Here is a 16,492-nt window from a genome sequence, read left to right as displayed (position 1 = left end):
GGATACATATTAGATAAAATGAAAAACAATCCTTCCCCACCCACCCAGAAAAAAAAAATCTTGCATCCTCCAGCCTTCACAACCACAGTCCTCAATTTCATGCTGCTCCTAGTCAATTTCAAACTGGTGAGGACATCAGGCAGAAAGCCTGGAATACACATATCAGTCATGGACCAAGTAATTTAACTATTTAGCCTTTACAATTACTTTCCTAAGAAATACCTGAGAAATGTTTGGCAAATTAAGAACTGGATCCATAGTCCACTGATATCAGCAGAAAGACTCCATTGATTTCAATGGTCTTTGGATCAGATCCTGTCTGAGGAAATCTAGAAGCCTGGCTGGCTACCTTTGACTAAACTAAAAACCAAAAGAAGTAACAAAACAAAACAAAAAAAATCACACAGATCTATTCTCCCATTTACAGGGACACTGTTGAGGGATTTTTCACAGGGCTACCCGGGGAGGGGGGAGGGGACATAAGTGGGGCAATTTGCCCCAGGCCCCACAGGTGCCCCCACGAGATTATAGTATTCTATAATATTGCAACTTTTTTTTTATGGAAGGAGCCCCCGAAATTGCTTTGCCCCAGGCCTCCTGAATCCTCTGGGCGGCCCTGATTTTTCATAATATTAAGGAGGGAAAAAAAATCAGAGTAGTAATAATATAAGCCCTTTAAAGCTTAAAATTGAATTCTGCTACAATTTTTCTACTCATTTATACACACATTGGTCAAGATAGCACAGGCTTGTTATTGTAAGGTTGGTTGCTCATGATCACCAAGAAGCTGGTACTGAATGACTGAAAGAGAACACAATTTGTTTTGGACATAACTCAAAGTACCAGAGTAGAAAACGCAATCCACGACGGTGCCCCTTTGCATTCCCTGAGGCCTTGGCTACACTGGCGCTTTACAGAGCTGCAACTTTCTCGCTCTGGAGTGTGAAAAAAGCACACCCCTGAGCGCAACAAGTTACAGCGCTGCAAAGCGCCAGTGTAAACAGTGCCCCAGCGCTGGGAGTGCAGCTCCCAGCACTGCAAGCTAATCCCCACGGGGAGATGGAGTATGTGCAGCGCTGAGAGAGCTCTTTCCCAGCGCTGGCACTGCGACCACACTCGCACTTCAAAGCACTGCCGCGGGAGCGCTCCTGCGGCAGCGCTTTGGAGTTTTGAGTGTAGCCAAGCCCTGAGAGTTCCTTCACTGTGGTATTCAGGATCCAGTAGAAAAAAAGGGCTTCTCACCTGCTGTGTTGTGGCATCCTGCTGGACATAAGCCACTTGGGACGGGTCTGTAAATAGAGTCTAAACAAAGCAAAAAAGAGTTATCAATCAGGCCTCAGTTTACTACCAAATCACACAAGGAGAACTACTCTCCTGCTAAGAAGCAACCTATGTAAGAATTATTTATTTTACTGAAGTCTAAAGTGCATACTACGGTGGCAGCTGTATTCAGTTTATACCAGTAACCCCATCTATGCAGAAATTAAACAGAAACTAGTGGCCTCCATATAGACTAGTGGCAACTCCATAAAAGGATAATAATTTTACATTAATATAGCACCTTTCATTCAGATACCCAACGGGTGTTTACAGACTTTACTGATCATATATATGGAATAATATTTTTCTCCTTTGCTAAAGGGTAACAACCTCTAGGATGAAATACAACAGCTATTTAACAGTACACAGGAACATTACAGAACAATTTAGGGCAAGAATTTAGACATATTATATTCAATTGAAATTACAAGGATATTTAGAGAGGTAAAATGTTTACTCAAAATGGAGTAAAGAAGACGTAAAGAAGTTGCAGATGGAAGACTGTTAGACTACTAAATCCATCATTCTGCAAGTGTGGGAACTAGCCCCTTAAAAGAAGATGTATCAAACAACTCCTATATTTAAACAATCTTTAATGGCTACAAGTGGTCAGGAAGTTGGTTTTTAATCTCATTTGAGAAACGACACCTCCAGAATTGTTTTGGTAACTAGAAGGAGTGCCACCCAGTGAACCACGATGACCGCTTCTCACAGCATCTGGAAAGAGAAAACCCTAGGAAAACTAAGTACTGACCAAGGTCAACTCTGCTTGGCTTCTGAGATTTAAAAATATCACCCCTTGAAGGGGTCTGGCTGCACAATGAATAAACACAATACTGTAAAAACTCAGTGCTTTACAATGCAGTGTGTTCAAATGTACGTTAGTGTCCTATTTACACACTACAGCATCTTTTGAACAACAAGACTAAGTCTGAGGGCCTTCTGAGGTACGTGACTGGCAACTTTCTAGGCAATTTCCACTCGTGAGCCATCTCCTCTCACAACATCTCAGTCCCTCAAACTGGATGGGACTTGAAGATTGCTGGCAGCCTATGCACCATATTATGAGAAATTCTGTATATACTATCTCAGAGTCTTATGATATAGGTGGAAAATGGGGCAAAAGGCAACTCTGGTGTTGCCCCATATACCAAATACAGTTCTTTTACAATGTTAATATGAATGCTGCCATATCCGCAAAGGGATTAAATGCTCTTGACAAGGTCTCTCTCCCTTTAAATATACTGTATATACACATGGAGATATAGATACATACATATATATCACATAAAATACATGCTATCAGAAACAGCAGTTATAAGTTATTTATTTAATCTAATAATTATGCAGGACAAAAATCAGGCCTCTCAAATCAATTTTTTTGCCTATGACAAAAAGTGCTATACAAGTGCAGAATCTATTATTATTATTAATTACCAGAACTGTGCTGTGCAAAATCAGGAGACTGTTTCCAAGAAAAGCATGGATTAAGCAGTACTACTTCCCTCTCCAAAGTATTCACAACCTACAGCTTTTAGCATTTTATGGACTATAGCGCAGGCAGAATTTCTACAGTGATTACAAACACCTTTGATTTAATTACAGTCCAGTCTAACTGAAGTAAAATAGCCAATACTTCCTGGTTAATAGCCCCAGCATCCCTTGATTACCACATATGCAGAGTTGATTGGAATGAACAGTACATACTTCCTCTTCACCAATGGTTAGAGAGAGGTGGTTATGCATAGCTGATGGCCATTATACAAATCACATAACTTTGCAGGTAGCTGGCTTTAATCCTGAATCAAATTATTACTCTGTACAGCCCACAGGGGGCAGGAAGGGGGCAGATGTGGAACTACACGTGCCTGCGTAGCCTCCACAGGATGGATGTAAACCAATGTGTGCTCCGAGGTGTCCACTGAGGTGTAAGAGGTGCCATCTGCTGTGTAGACCACCTGCTGTGGGGGACGGTCCTGATCATCACTGTACACAATTTGTGCCACTGTTCCACCTTCAGGGACAAAGTGCACCTGGAGAAGAAATGAAGATGATATCCTTAAATAAATGTCTCTGTAAAAGTGTCCACAAACACACTCATAATAGCCATATTCATCATGGACAGACCTCCTGAGTCCATTCTACATTGCCAATTGTTATGGACATAACACAAAAATCAATGTATAATTTGGACTGAGAAGCCTAATCTAAATGCCAGTGAGGTAGAAACCTGGACATAAAAATCACTACATCCTTTTCCTTTTTACTCTGCATTTTAACTAGAGACATAAATATTTATACACAGCCATTCCTAACGTTTAGTTCTTGGATCATTCTTTTCCCTTCTGCTTTTTGCAAAAAGAAGTTCATATGATACAGGACAAGCCTTGTTAATTGTTTATATACTTTTTCAATTTATTTTATTACAATTGTGTGGATTTACATTATTTCATTTATTCAGTTTTGTATTTGGATAGTAATTATTTAGTTCTTATTTGAACAGCTAAAATAGTTCATTAACTTACTGATTCTGCTGCAAGTGATACTACTATAATGTTGGAATGTGAATGTGGGATTATTTCCCTGTAAAATGCACATGCATAAAGCTATCTGAATGGAAAAAAATATAATTGCAAAAATTATTTGATAGCTCCTAAAGCTGCTAATAGGATACAGAGACTGCATCTCCAGACCTGCAGTTCATATCTAGCCAAGTAGCGACTGGAAATTGTTGTCCACGGTGGCCTGTCTGAAATGAGTTGTTCTCAATTTTGTTGCCAGTAGGCAAGTGTTCTGTTCTTGACAACTTTGAGATGAAGTGCTCAGCATTTTTGAAAGCTGGGCCATTTATTTGGATATCTAAATATGGAATTAGGAACCTAACTTTAGGTATCCATTTCCAAAGTATCTCAGCCAGAGTATATGCAGGTACTGCACTTTCACAGAGTTTGAAATAAAATTCATATTATTTTATTAAAACTTGTTAGAAAATAATTGATTTTGTTTGGTCTTTTGGGATATTTTTTCTAAGAAAAAACATAAGCATCTTAGTTTAGGCACTAAATGTAGATCTTGAAAATAAAATGACATTTAAAAACTAGTAATAATGATGAGAATAATATATAGCATGCATAGAGTGCCTTTCATTTCCAGGATGCTGTGAAAACACTAATGAATCCTCACAACATTCCTTTGCAGTAGCCAGAGGAAGTAAGCTTTGTTATTCCCATTTTACAGCAGGAGGAGCTTCCTGCAAAGTCCAGAGAGCCAGTTATTGGGACGGCCAGGATTTCAAGGCCTTACTCACAATCCTGTGCAAATTTAGCTAAACAAAAACTGAATAATTGTTTTTAATGTGTATTTTAAATCATTCCTCTGCACTGTTGAGACCCTGAGCCACAGTATCTTACTAATTTTTGAGAAGTAAACATGCAACTGATTTGAAACTAATGAAACTTGGTTTTGCTGTCCAAAATAGAGTGGAATGGAAAGAGAGAAACAGAAGCAATGTAAAGTAAATGAGATTTTTATAAATCTAAGGCCCTATAATAACCACAGTTTAAAAAAAATTCCATATATATGATATTACTCTTGACAGTGATGCTCTGAACTGATCCACATTGGTGCTAGAAAACTAAAGAAAAGGGGATGTGCGATGTGACTTTCTCTTATGCTTACAATGAAAAAATGGCAGTAGAAATCTACTATATATGTATTATGGTCTTGTCTTAGTCATGTGACTAATCCTACTGACATCAGTTGGACTAATTCAATGAATCCTTACACATAAAAGAAGGATTTGGCTGTAGTGGTCACTGGAAAATACATATTTCCTTTTGGCATCACCTCCTCCTGTACTACCACAAAACTTTAACCAGAGGTCCGATTAGAAAGAAAGAAATTGTGGTACTTTCCCAAGCTTCCCCCCCTGCTTCCAAGTCCAGCTATGTCCATTTTGATGCCACTACCAACAGATTGTGCAAAGCTTCTTATGATTGTTGTCCCCCGGCACTGTGTGCTTATACTAGCAGTGAAATTGTGGACAATGTTGACATTTAAATGGCCATTGGTAGGCTCCAGAGATCACACCCCTCAAAATGAACAGGGATAGTTAATACCTCTCAGAGCTATTGTTTCAGGCTGTCTGCAAACTCAGACAGAGTTCACAGCATTGGTTTACACTCAGTTCAGTTGCTCAAGCTTTACTTTGCAAACATAGTGGCTATGCATCAATTTCTTCTCAAGCTTAGCTTCTGGAGCACAAGATGGCAGGCTCTGGAAAAAAAGTATGAGCTTGTTGACTGGCTACAAGCAAGCCCAACACAATCCCTGACTCTAACAAATAATTAGAGACATTTCTAGGAGTAGCTAGTCACCTGAGCAGTATTCTGTTCCTGCTCAGCAGATTCAGACCACACCTGTGGACTTTCCTCTTTTGAGTCCATCTCGTCCCTGCTGTGGTGCTCCATGATGATAGCTAATTACTGGAGCAGTGCTTGGCTGAATAGATTCATCTGTTCGCTATGTCTCTACTCACACAAGACAAGGTGATCTTCTGTAACATGGCTATAATGAGAGAAAAGAGACCCAAGATATTAAATAACCGAGTACATTGCAATCAATTTCCATTTTAACAGAAAGGCAGCTGAAAGGTCTTACTATCTACCACATGCAGGGATGTGCTTCTATGACAGAAGTCTTAATTTTATGAACATCTTTTTTCTCAGTTCTCTTTCCCAAATCCTGCTGTACAGTATTTTCTATCTACAGTAGATGAGGAAACAGGCCAACAACTGCAAATGGCAGAGTTCCGTAGGAGGCCTGGGAGAAACAGATACTCATGGAGCAACCCTCCCATCCTGCAGCACTGCATGTGATAACTATTGCAGAGCAGAGAGAGGAGTTTAAAAAAGATCCATTTCCCTTCCCTCAAGGTCATCACATTTCAGGGATCATCCATCAGCTTAGGGTTAGACTGGATTTCTTTTGAAGCCCGTCACTTCTGCTCCTGCACTGGTCAGAAAGGGTTTGTTTCTTCGTGGCTACAAGATGTTCCGTCTACAACTTTTTCAGCCTCTAATGGCCTAGGGATCAAGGGACAGTGCTGGGAATTGAATGTCAGTCTTTCACAAAAATAATCATTATGTTCAGAGGCAGCCACTGTTTTCTCAATGTATATGTTTAACTTTTAGTGCAACACTAAACCGATCCTGAGTTTAGAGGCAACTCTCTGTGTGCAGCTGGCATTTCAAATATAGTACTATTAAACTAGACATTTTTTTAAACAGACAGAGAAGAACAGTGAAGCTTAAATTCTAATCAATGTGAGCCTGGAAATCTTGACAAATTGCTCCCATGCTAGGTTTTATTTACCCCTTGCGATTTTATCTGAGCCTCTCAAGCTGCCATTGGGAATCTCAGAAGTGTAATTTACAGCTCTGCTGATTGGTTTAGTCAGTCATTCAGCACCTTCCCAGTCCTTCGTCACCAATGTCATATTAAATCATAGATTTAGGAATTAGCATAAGGCTGAGCCCATTTGATTTTTCAGCAAGTCCAATTAATTTTATTTTATACTGACTGTCTAGTTGGGCTGATCTGATGCCAGCACCTCCCTGTGCACCAGAAAGAAAGAAGAAAGTCTCTCATTGATGCTACCATTGATTTACATTTTAAAGGCAAATTATTATAGTCATAATTTATTCCCATAAATTCTGGCATTCGGTTTGTCACTGACAAGCTAGTAAAAGGGGGAAAAAAGCAGGCTTTTTCTGCCTTCTGTTAATCTCATGAACAACCAAGGAACCTTGCAGGACCTAAGCACATATATCCTACACAGGCCTTCCCTAGAATGCACAATGCAATAATTCAGGAAGGCTCTACTATAACGTCATCCCATAGAGTGATGGAAAAATTAACACTATTTCCACACTGAAAAACAACAAACGGAGGCAAGAGGGTTTTGTGTGTTATTAGACAGAATGTCACGTTATCATCACTGGTAACAGCCTCCCACTGACTCCCTCATGCTAAGAAACACATCACATGCATATGTTGCTCAACCCAAAGGTTGATGGAAAAAAGTAGGATATGTCATGTGACTTCATATACACTCATGCTGTTAGACTCTGGGGAAAAGAAAACAGAAATGTTACATTTATGAGTGATGGTATATATATACCCCACATAGTATTCAATCCTAAAAACTGGGCAAAGAGCGGAAGAAGCATGAAAAAATGCAATGTCATATCAATGAGTGACGCGTTAGCCAGAGATCTTACTAGTAAGAAAAAAACACTATTAGCTGCACTGAACAATGGTCAGGGCTGAGAATCATCTAACTTTGCTGTCCAAGAGGCTATATTATAAGGTGCTAAAGAAAGGATTGACTATAATAAATAATAATATAATAGTATTTTGACCTTCTATAGCATCTTTCATCCAAACACCTCAAAGTGCTTTGTAATGTAGGTAAGTATTATTATAAGACTTTCTTCTTATTCTTATCAAATCCTTTCTGTTACTTTAACTGAAATAATTCACCGCTTTTGTTAGCCATATGATCACCAGGGTGTATATAACGGATTGTGTAGCGCATAATAATAATAAATATTAATACCAAAGTCTAAACAAGACAGCGTTAAGCTGTATTTATCACAATATCATTATTTATTTATTCTAAGTTTTTGGCCGTCAGTATTAACTGAATAGCAGTAATTGCATATCCAGTAATTTAATCAATTATCCAATAACTACCTGCCTAAAACAATCAAAATAGATCAAAATAAATGCTGAAGGTTTTATTGTTTGGCTTATTTATTCTATTTACATGTATACGAGAGAGAGAGAGAGAGAGATTTGGTTACTAAGGATCTGATCAAGTAAACCAAGCACTTAATTAAGTGAAAAGCATGAATATAACCAATTAACAGATGGTGTAACAGGGTGGCAGAGTTTTTTGACTGACTCATCCTTTAAACAGGTAATGGAATCTTGAAGGCTGGTGTTGATTCATTCCTGCTGACTCATGGTGGTAGGAATAGCTCTTCTACGCTGAATATAAAGGCTGTTGAAATGACCCAAAACTGAACGTTACAATATAATCATTCCAGGGAAACACTAGGAACAGCCAAGCTTAGAAAGAAAGCATTGGGTTTGATTTAATTTTTTGCTGTGGCTCTGTGAGTCACTGATAAAGCCAAATCTCAGGAAGAGTGGAAGTTTGGTCTACATTCAGGGCATGGCTACACTAGCACATGAAGAGCGCTTTGAGTTAAACCAGCCTTCGTAGACCACAGCAGGGAAAGCACTGCAGTCTGTCCACACTGACAGCTGCAAGCGCACTGGCATGGCCACATTTGCGACACTTGCAGTGGCATTGGGAGTGGTGCATTATGGGCAGCTATCCCACAGAGCAGCTCTTCCCATTCTGGTGCTGTGGCTTGTGGGAAGGGGGCGGGGAGTACGGGGCACTCTGGGTCCTGTCCCAACGCCCCATGATGCATCGGTTCACATCCCAGCAATCCCTGTGCTTCTGTCCACATTTGGCGTTATCTTTCAACATTTTTTGTACAGCGTGCACTGTCTTTCCTTTTGGTCTGCGGGAATGGAGACCGAACTGCTAAGGAATATGCTGACGAGTCACGTCACATCACGTTTGGCAGTTAAGTTACTCCTTAAGATCCAAACTGACAGTGAGAACTCCGACAATGATATCTACTCCAGTAATGCATATGACATGAGATTGCTTACAGCATTCATGGACATTCTCACCACCGTGGAACACCGCTTTTGGCCTCGGGAAACAAGCACTGAGTGGTGGGATCACACTGTCCTGCAAGTCTGGGATGATGAGCAGTGGCTGCAGAACTTTCATGGGACTGTGTGAGGAGCTTGCTCCCACCCTGCAGCACAAGGACATGAGATTGAGAGCTGCCCTGCTGGTGGGGAAGCGGATGGCTATTGCAATCTGGAAGATGGCAACTCCAGACAGCTACCGATCGGTCGCGAACCAGTTTGGAGTGGGAAAGTCGACCAATGGAATCGTGTTGATGCAAGTTTGCAGGGCCATTAATCGCATCCTGCTCAGAAGAACCGTGACTCTGGGTAACGTGCACGACATTGTGGCTGGCTTTGCACAAATGGGTTTCCCTAACTGCAGAGGGGCGATAGATGGGAGGCATATTCCAATTCTGGCACCAGCCCACCTAGCCTCTGAGTACGTTAATCGGAAGGGGTATTTCTCTATGGTTCTCCAGGCGCTTGTGGATCACGGTGGGCGTTTCACTGACATTAACGCAGGCTGGGCCGGAAAGGTGCATGATGCATGCATCTTTTGGAACACTGGCCTGTTCAGGAAGCTGCAAGCCAGGACTTTTTTCCCAGATGAGAAGATCACCATAGGGGAAGTCAAAATGCCCATTGTGATTCTTGGAGACCCCACTTATCCTTTAATGCCATGGCTCGTGAACCCTACACAGGGAGCCTTGACAGCAGCAAGGAGCGGTTCAACAATAGGCTGAGCTGATGCAGAATGACTGTGGAGTGTGCTTTTGGCTGTTTAAAGGGCCACTCTCGCTCTCTATATGGGAAGCTGGGCCCGGCCAATAACAACATCTCTGTGGTTATATCCATATGCTGTACCCTCCATAACATTTGTGAAGGGAAGGGTGAAAGATTCACTCAGGCATGGAACTCAAAGGTTCAAGACCTGGAGGCTGAATCTGAACAGCCAGCTTCTATCAACTGGCATAGTTCCATTATAGTTCCAGTTCAATGGAGCTATGCTGTTATATGGTGGCTGAAGATCTGGCCTGATGTGTTGAGATTCTGTTCAGAGCACAGTGAAGATTTCACTGCTTACAGATGAGGAAATTTTGCTTACATCACGGCAGAACTGAGGCAGAGAAGTTAAGTGATTTGTTCAAGGCCACATAGAGAATCCAGGAATACTAGTTCTTAGTCACTTGTTGTAACTACTAGACCATGTTGGTTCTGAAAGCCACACTCTTTTGAGAATCTGCAGAACTTGTTAGTGTCTTTGATTCAATTAGTGTAAAAAAGAAATCTGGTAAGTTATTGTTCTATTTGAATGTTTATATATCTGCAATACATCAGAATATATAGCAAAACACCTTTCCCTGGAACAAGGCACAAGTGACTTTGCAAGTCTCTTTTTACACCACTGCAGTGCATCTACACCGGGCATTTGCACCAGTGCTGCTAAATTGGAGCAAAAGACTTCCAGGGGAGACAAGGCCTTTGAAAAAGAGTCCACGACTTCAGAACGTTTGAAAATGGTTTAGTTAGAAGTCACTTTCCATCCTGAGACACTGAAGGTGAGAATGCCAGGAAATGGAAATACCTGAGGGTGTCTACGTGACAGCAGCACAGCTATGGCACTGTGGCTGTGCCACTATAGCACCACGGTGTAGACACTTCCTACATTGATAGAAGGAGTGTTTCCACTGGTGCAGGTATTCCATCTTTCTGAGAGGTGGTAGCGAGGTAAACAGAAGAATCCTTCTGTCAGCCTTGCTGTATCTACACTGGGAGTTAGGTCAACCTAACTATAGGTTGCAATTGCATGGGCATGCAAGTTTTCACAGCCCTGGGCAATGTACCTAGGTCAACTTAAGTTTGAGGTGCAGACCAAACCTGAACAAATTTTATAATTGAGCTCATAGGAGGATGCTAAGGGGACAGGCTGAAAGAAGTTTCCTTGCTGATCCTTACACATAGGTGACCCTCCTTGAAATCATCTGGGAAGTTGCTATTCTTTCCTCCAAATGCCTCCTCAAGATCCACTCAGCTTTCCTACCTATAAGATATCAGTACTAATGTCTCTGCACTTCAGGGCTCCCCTATGATTGTCTCAGTTCTTTCAGCAGTACTGGCTTAGTGCACCGTGGAGTAACAGATACTCAAGCTAGCATGTGGCTATGGAACTTTTAAAAGGAGGGGACAGTTGGATCAAGTCATCTACCAAGGAAACTTCTTGACATGTGTCCAGTCTCCCTCTGATTCATTACACCCAACAGAAATATTGCATTCAATTTAGCTGTTGAGAAAAGGTGGTAATTGAGTGAGCTGACATCGACTTCACAGTGGCCCAACTTAAGGGTGACATGCACTGTTTACCGTCTGTAGCCTATATACCATGGGTGGCTAAACTGTGGCTTGCGAGCAACATGCAGCTCTTTTACCATTAAAGTGTGTTATGCAGAGCGCCCCAGACCTGCCACTATTCTCCACCCACCAGACTGGGCGCGGGGCGGGAAGCTCAGGACCTCTACCTTGCAGCAGGATGGTGTGGTGGGGGCTTCTGCCCAGTGAGGAGGGGGGTCTCAAGGTTTCTTCCCAGTGAGGAGGGGGAGGTCTTGGGGTTTCAGCCCTGTGGAGCGCACCTGCCAGGACTCAGGGCTTCAGCAGGAGCAGGGCTGAAGCTCCAACACCAGATTCCCGGCAGGTGTGCCCTGGCTCTCGGACTTCCGAAGATTGTCGTATATGGTTCGGAGGGCCAATAAGTTTGGCCACCCCGCTGTATAATCATAAAAATAAAAAACAACTCTCATTAATATTTAGCTTAATTACAACCTAGTTTCTTCAAATATAGCCTGTGCACAAGATTGCAATTAATTTTATTCACATGGAAAATTTGTCAAATCTGTGCTAGTCCATCATTCTGAACGGTGCCTCCACTAAATTATATATGAAAGATCACGGGCCTTGTCCTTTGTCTGGGGTACCCAAACATCTGGCATAATGAGGCAATGCTCTCTTCTTTCTATCCGTGCTAGCTGTCTATGGATCATTTTCTACATGTATACATTTCTCTTTCCAAATATTTTGGGGGTTCTTCCACACTGCGTGCAGAAGTTTGACACCTTAGGAATACAGGCACATCAGTGCAAATATGCCAATGGGAGATTCTACTGTGTTAGAAGAGATGCATGCAGATGCAATCTGAACCTGATGTAACTCAATTACTTACATTTCTATAGTATCCCTGAGACATATATAGAGCATAAACAGCATGTTAAGCAGTATCCCATTGTGCAATATGCTAAACCATTTACAGCACCCATAAAGAGAGCATTTTCCTCCTCAAAATAGCAGGCATGCCTCACTCAGTATGGAATCAGGTGATGACACAAGGCCTGCAATGATAATGGATATAAATACATCATATCATCATCCTCGAGTGTGAAAGAAACAGGATACCAAACGAATGCAGCATAAACAACACAGCAGGACATGGTGTGAGGCGAAACCCACACATTTCCCTTTATTATTAGGAAATTACCTATTTAAATTCAACACAATATTACCTTTGGTTCATGCACCCAGATTCCTGTGAGCATTCTCTTGCGAGATCTATTTACATGATCATTTACTCTCATCCACGGTTTAATCTCCTAGTAACAATAATACCAAGCTCTTTAACCCCATCCTCTTTGGCATCCCAAGTCCAGTCCTCCAGATGTCAGCACATATAGAATGCAGCTGCCTGTCTTCTCAAATCTATAAAATGCAACCCCATCAGCAAACTCCTCAAACAACTCCACCGGCTCCTCATTCATTTCAAGATACAGTTTAAAATTGTCCTACTTTTGTTAAAATCTTCTGGGGACTCCTGCCAACCTCACAGACTCTGTCCCTCTTCTCTTCCAGCACTTGCCTCCTTTCTGACCTTTCCAAAATCTCATCAATGTTGGCTCAAGTGTCTCTGCGTGCCTCTGCCTCTACAGAGGAGTCACATCTTACGTGGGGGTTAGGTTCTGAAGTCAGTGCATAAGGCGAAAATCCCATATAGTCAAACACTCATTGAGTGGAATGGCAGGTGAAATCACCTGCACTACAGGTACAGTATTTAAATTATTTTTCTTTTTTTGTTTGTTTTGTCGAGTGCATATAGTTAAAATCACATAAGTCAAATGAGCCTATGATGCGATGCTACAATTCTCCACCTCTTTCCAAGACTCGTGTGTAAACCCATCTTTACATCTTTGATACCTTCTAATGTCTCGCTCTTCGTTCTTCACCTTGTCGTATATTGTCCATAACTGCAACTCTATTATTAATTCTGCAAATTCTTTGAAACAATTATATCCAAAATAATATATTATTCCACTGAGATTCCCCAAAATTGGAGGGAAGGTTGGGGCAAGACAAAATGCAGGTGTGCAGCTCAACAGTGATTTGGAAAACTGGGAACGTACAAAATAATGAGCTTAATTCAGGAATTCTCAAGTGAAAGGGCTTGACCTATACCACCAGTTACACGGATAAAAGAAACTAGGGGTAATAGGACTCAGCAGGAGCAAGGACAAGGAAGGGAAGGAGCAATTTCCTCCTTCTTTCTCCTCCCCTCACCTTCTGTGGGTGCCCCTACCTTCTCCCCGTTCTGCCCCTCCCCTAACCAAATTTGTGTGCAGCTCTCACAGCATTCAACCGTAGGGAAATCGGAAGGGGCATGGCTCACAGCTAAGCACTGGGCATAGACAGATACATCTCATCCACAACTCTGCACCCAGCATCAACCCCCTCGTGGGCCCTGCTAACCCCAGCACAAGCTACCCCACCCATCCTTCTTAGTCAGTTCCTCATCCAAACACCATCCTCCCTAACAGCACCAATCACCCTCAATCTCATCCCAACCCATACCACCGCCCAACACCATCAATGAATACCCTCATCATAAAGCACTTGTCCCCCTCCATGCTACCCAGCAATAGCCCACCTGCATCAGGACTCATACACCAGCCATAATTTCTTGCCATGAATCCAAGGACAAATCCACCAAAACTGTAGGATTTAGGTTGGTCACAGCAAGATGCCATGGCTAGTTTCTGGGTCCCAAGTGGTGAAAGGCTGAGATTTGTTGCCTCAAATTGTTTATTTGATATTATTTTACATTGTAAAAGGCAGAGAAGGAAGGATTTTAGGATAGCATATATGAAAGACTAAAAAGATTAGTATGAAGGGAACTTTTAGTGGTTGAACAGAAAGTCCTGGATCACAATGAAACCCAAAAGTGTTCCTTTTTCAATGCAATAACAAAGATCTCTCAATGTCCATGGTGTAGAAAGTACACAGTCTGTTTTAATGGTGACTGAGGTGAAGTTACAGGAAGAGGAAAACAGGCAGTATCTCCTATACGGACACTGGACTAAGCAGACAGTTTTAAGGAGCTCCTGATACACGAGCAGCTGCAGTTACATTGATTCAGGTACCGATCTCAGAATGCCCTTAATCTGAGAAATGTTTGCTAGAAAATAAGGCAGCTCAACCATTTGTTGATACGATGGATTTTGAATTAGAGAATAACAAATAATCTGTCACTTAGTATTTCTGTTACTGCAGAGTCAGGGACAGGAATAGTTTAGTATACTGGTTACTAAATTTTACAAATGTAAAACTCTTAATTTGTCTCTTTAATATATTCTCTGAATAATAGGGGTCTAACCTTTTACTTGCAGAAAATAACTGTTCAGCTAAGAAAGTCATTTGCACAGGGACAGTGGCACCTTTATAACAAGTACAGAATAATAGATACCCTCTACTTTTGTACTCATAATACCAGAGTGACCTCACTTCAGAGTGATTTCCAGCAGCAATGTCTGTCATTTATAAGAAAATTGGTATGTTTCTATTTGGTAAATATTTTCCGTAACAGAAAATGTCTTTAAACCAATGAATAATTAAAAAACAAACACACAGACACACACAGACCCTTCTAAGCACTTGGAAGACTTCAGATGCTGGCAGGAGAGAACAGTGTTCTTCATTTCTAGACCACAAGATTTAATCCAGTTTATGTCAGTAGCGACTAATTTATTAGCATCCCAGGGCAGCTCTAGTCAAGGTCAATGGGTGCAACTGCACTCACAGAGATCAGGCCCACATCAACCAATGTGCATTCAGTGTCTTTTGCACAGGACCATCTCAAGTTTGGCTTGGCTGTCCCCCCATCATGATGGAGGAGCTGCTGGGCCAAATTTGAGAGAGTGGCACTGTGACTCCTTGTGCCAGCTTGCAATGCCATTCACTCAAATTCAGCCTTGCCACCCCACCAACAAAGGGTCAGTTTGTCCTAGACTGACGGAGGGATGACCAGGCCAAATCTGAGTGAGTGGAATTGCAACCTGGCGTATGCCGTTTCACCACCAATCAGGTCTGGGGCCCTCCATAGATAGCTCAGGGAGCAACTTGCTTGTCCTAGAACTCACACTATCACCACCACCGGCATCATCATGCTGGGCTAGGGTGACCAGATGTCCCAATTTTATAGGAACAGTCCCAACTTTGGGGTCTTTTTCTTATAAAGGCTCCTATTATACCCCTCCACTCCTACACTTGGTGTCTGGTCACCCTATGCCGAGCCCAAGTCAACCTGCCAAGGCAAGAGCACAGATTCGGGGATACCTTTCCCATCAGCAGTGGCTCTGGAGCTCAGGGAGAGATGGAACTGGAAGCAGACCCAAAGCTGCACACAGGGCAGAGCCCCCGATCTCCACAGGGAGGGCAACAACCGCACAGGCCTGGGCCCTCTCTTACCTCCTCCCCAAACCCCAACCCCTCCCAGTGCACTCACTGAATCAGAAGGCTACATCAGGCCTTATATTATCAATCACTGTGAAATGAGTTATGGATGGGAGATGAAATCCAGCCCCACTGAAGTCAATGGGAGTTTTGCGATTGGCGTTAATGGGATTTTCAGTCCAAGTTCCGGTGGACAAGTATCCATATCACCAAAGCTGCAGCTTGCACTCTTGCTGGCAGTCTCAAAAAATGCATGAACTACAGGTCTAGACAAAGCACTGGTTTTCCCGGCATGGTGTTATTACTGGGGTTTCCTGACTTCTTGAGAAGAAAGGTTTGAAAACTCCATTATGATGAATTCTCTCACTTCCGACTGAGCCAGAAGACAGTGGCAAAGAGTTCCCTTTCAGTATGAAAGACTTCCAGAGAGCCTATGTTCATCTCTGAATACCTGAGAAAGGACATCACTTTCTCACATAAAGAATGAGGTTTAGGGTCCCCTAGCTGGCTAGCACAGGCCATGGTCATAGTATTAGCTATAAGGAGGACATGCTGATAATTTTACCTTATGAGAGCTAACGACATACCTTAGTTCTGGGAAGCTAATGTTGCAAGAGTTGAACAATGC

General features: G+C 42.0%; 1 protein-coding gene across 4 annotated transcripts in view; it reads right to left on the bottom strand.

Moving 5' to 3' along the window:
• The window catches only part of PRDM10 (PR/SET domain 10), a 76,033-nt gene that overhangs the window by 52,417 nt on the left and 7,124 nt on the right, over positions 1 to 16,492 (bottom strand). For 3 of the 4 annotated variants that reach the window (XM_032802321.2, XM_032802324.2, XM_032802325.2), the window contains exons 2-4: positions 5,697 to 5,886; positions 3,189 to 3,353; positions 1,243 to 1,302 (exon numbers count right to left, since the gene is read on the bottom strand). In XM_032802321.2, coding sequence (XP_032658212.1) covers positions 1,243 to 1,302; positions 3,189 to 3,353; positions 5,697 to 5,789 — 318 coding nt within the window. In that variant the 5' untranslated portion in view covers positions 5,790 to 5,886. Of the gene's footprint in view, positions 1 to 1,242; positions 1,303 to 3,188; positions 3,354 to 5,696; positions 5,887 to 16,492 lie in introns of those variants that run through there. The other variant, XM_032802323.2, reaches the window with a different exon arrangement.

The sequence above is a fragment of the Chelonoidis abingdonii genome, chromosome 18, assembly GCF_003597395.2.
Source record: "Chelonoidis abingdonii isolate Lonesome George chromosome 18, CheloAbing_2.0, whole genome shotgun sequence".
In the NCBI taxonomy this organism is placed as follows: domain Eukaryota; kingdom Metazoa; phylum Chordata; order Testudines; family Testudinidae; genus Chelonoidis; species Chelonoidis abingdonii.
The sequence above is the reverse complement of the archived record's forward strand: the minus strand, read 5'-3'. Positions and strand labels throughout refer to the sequence as shown.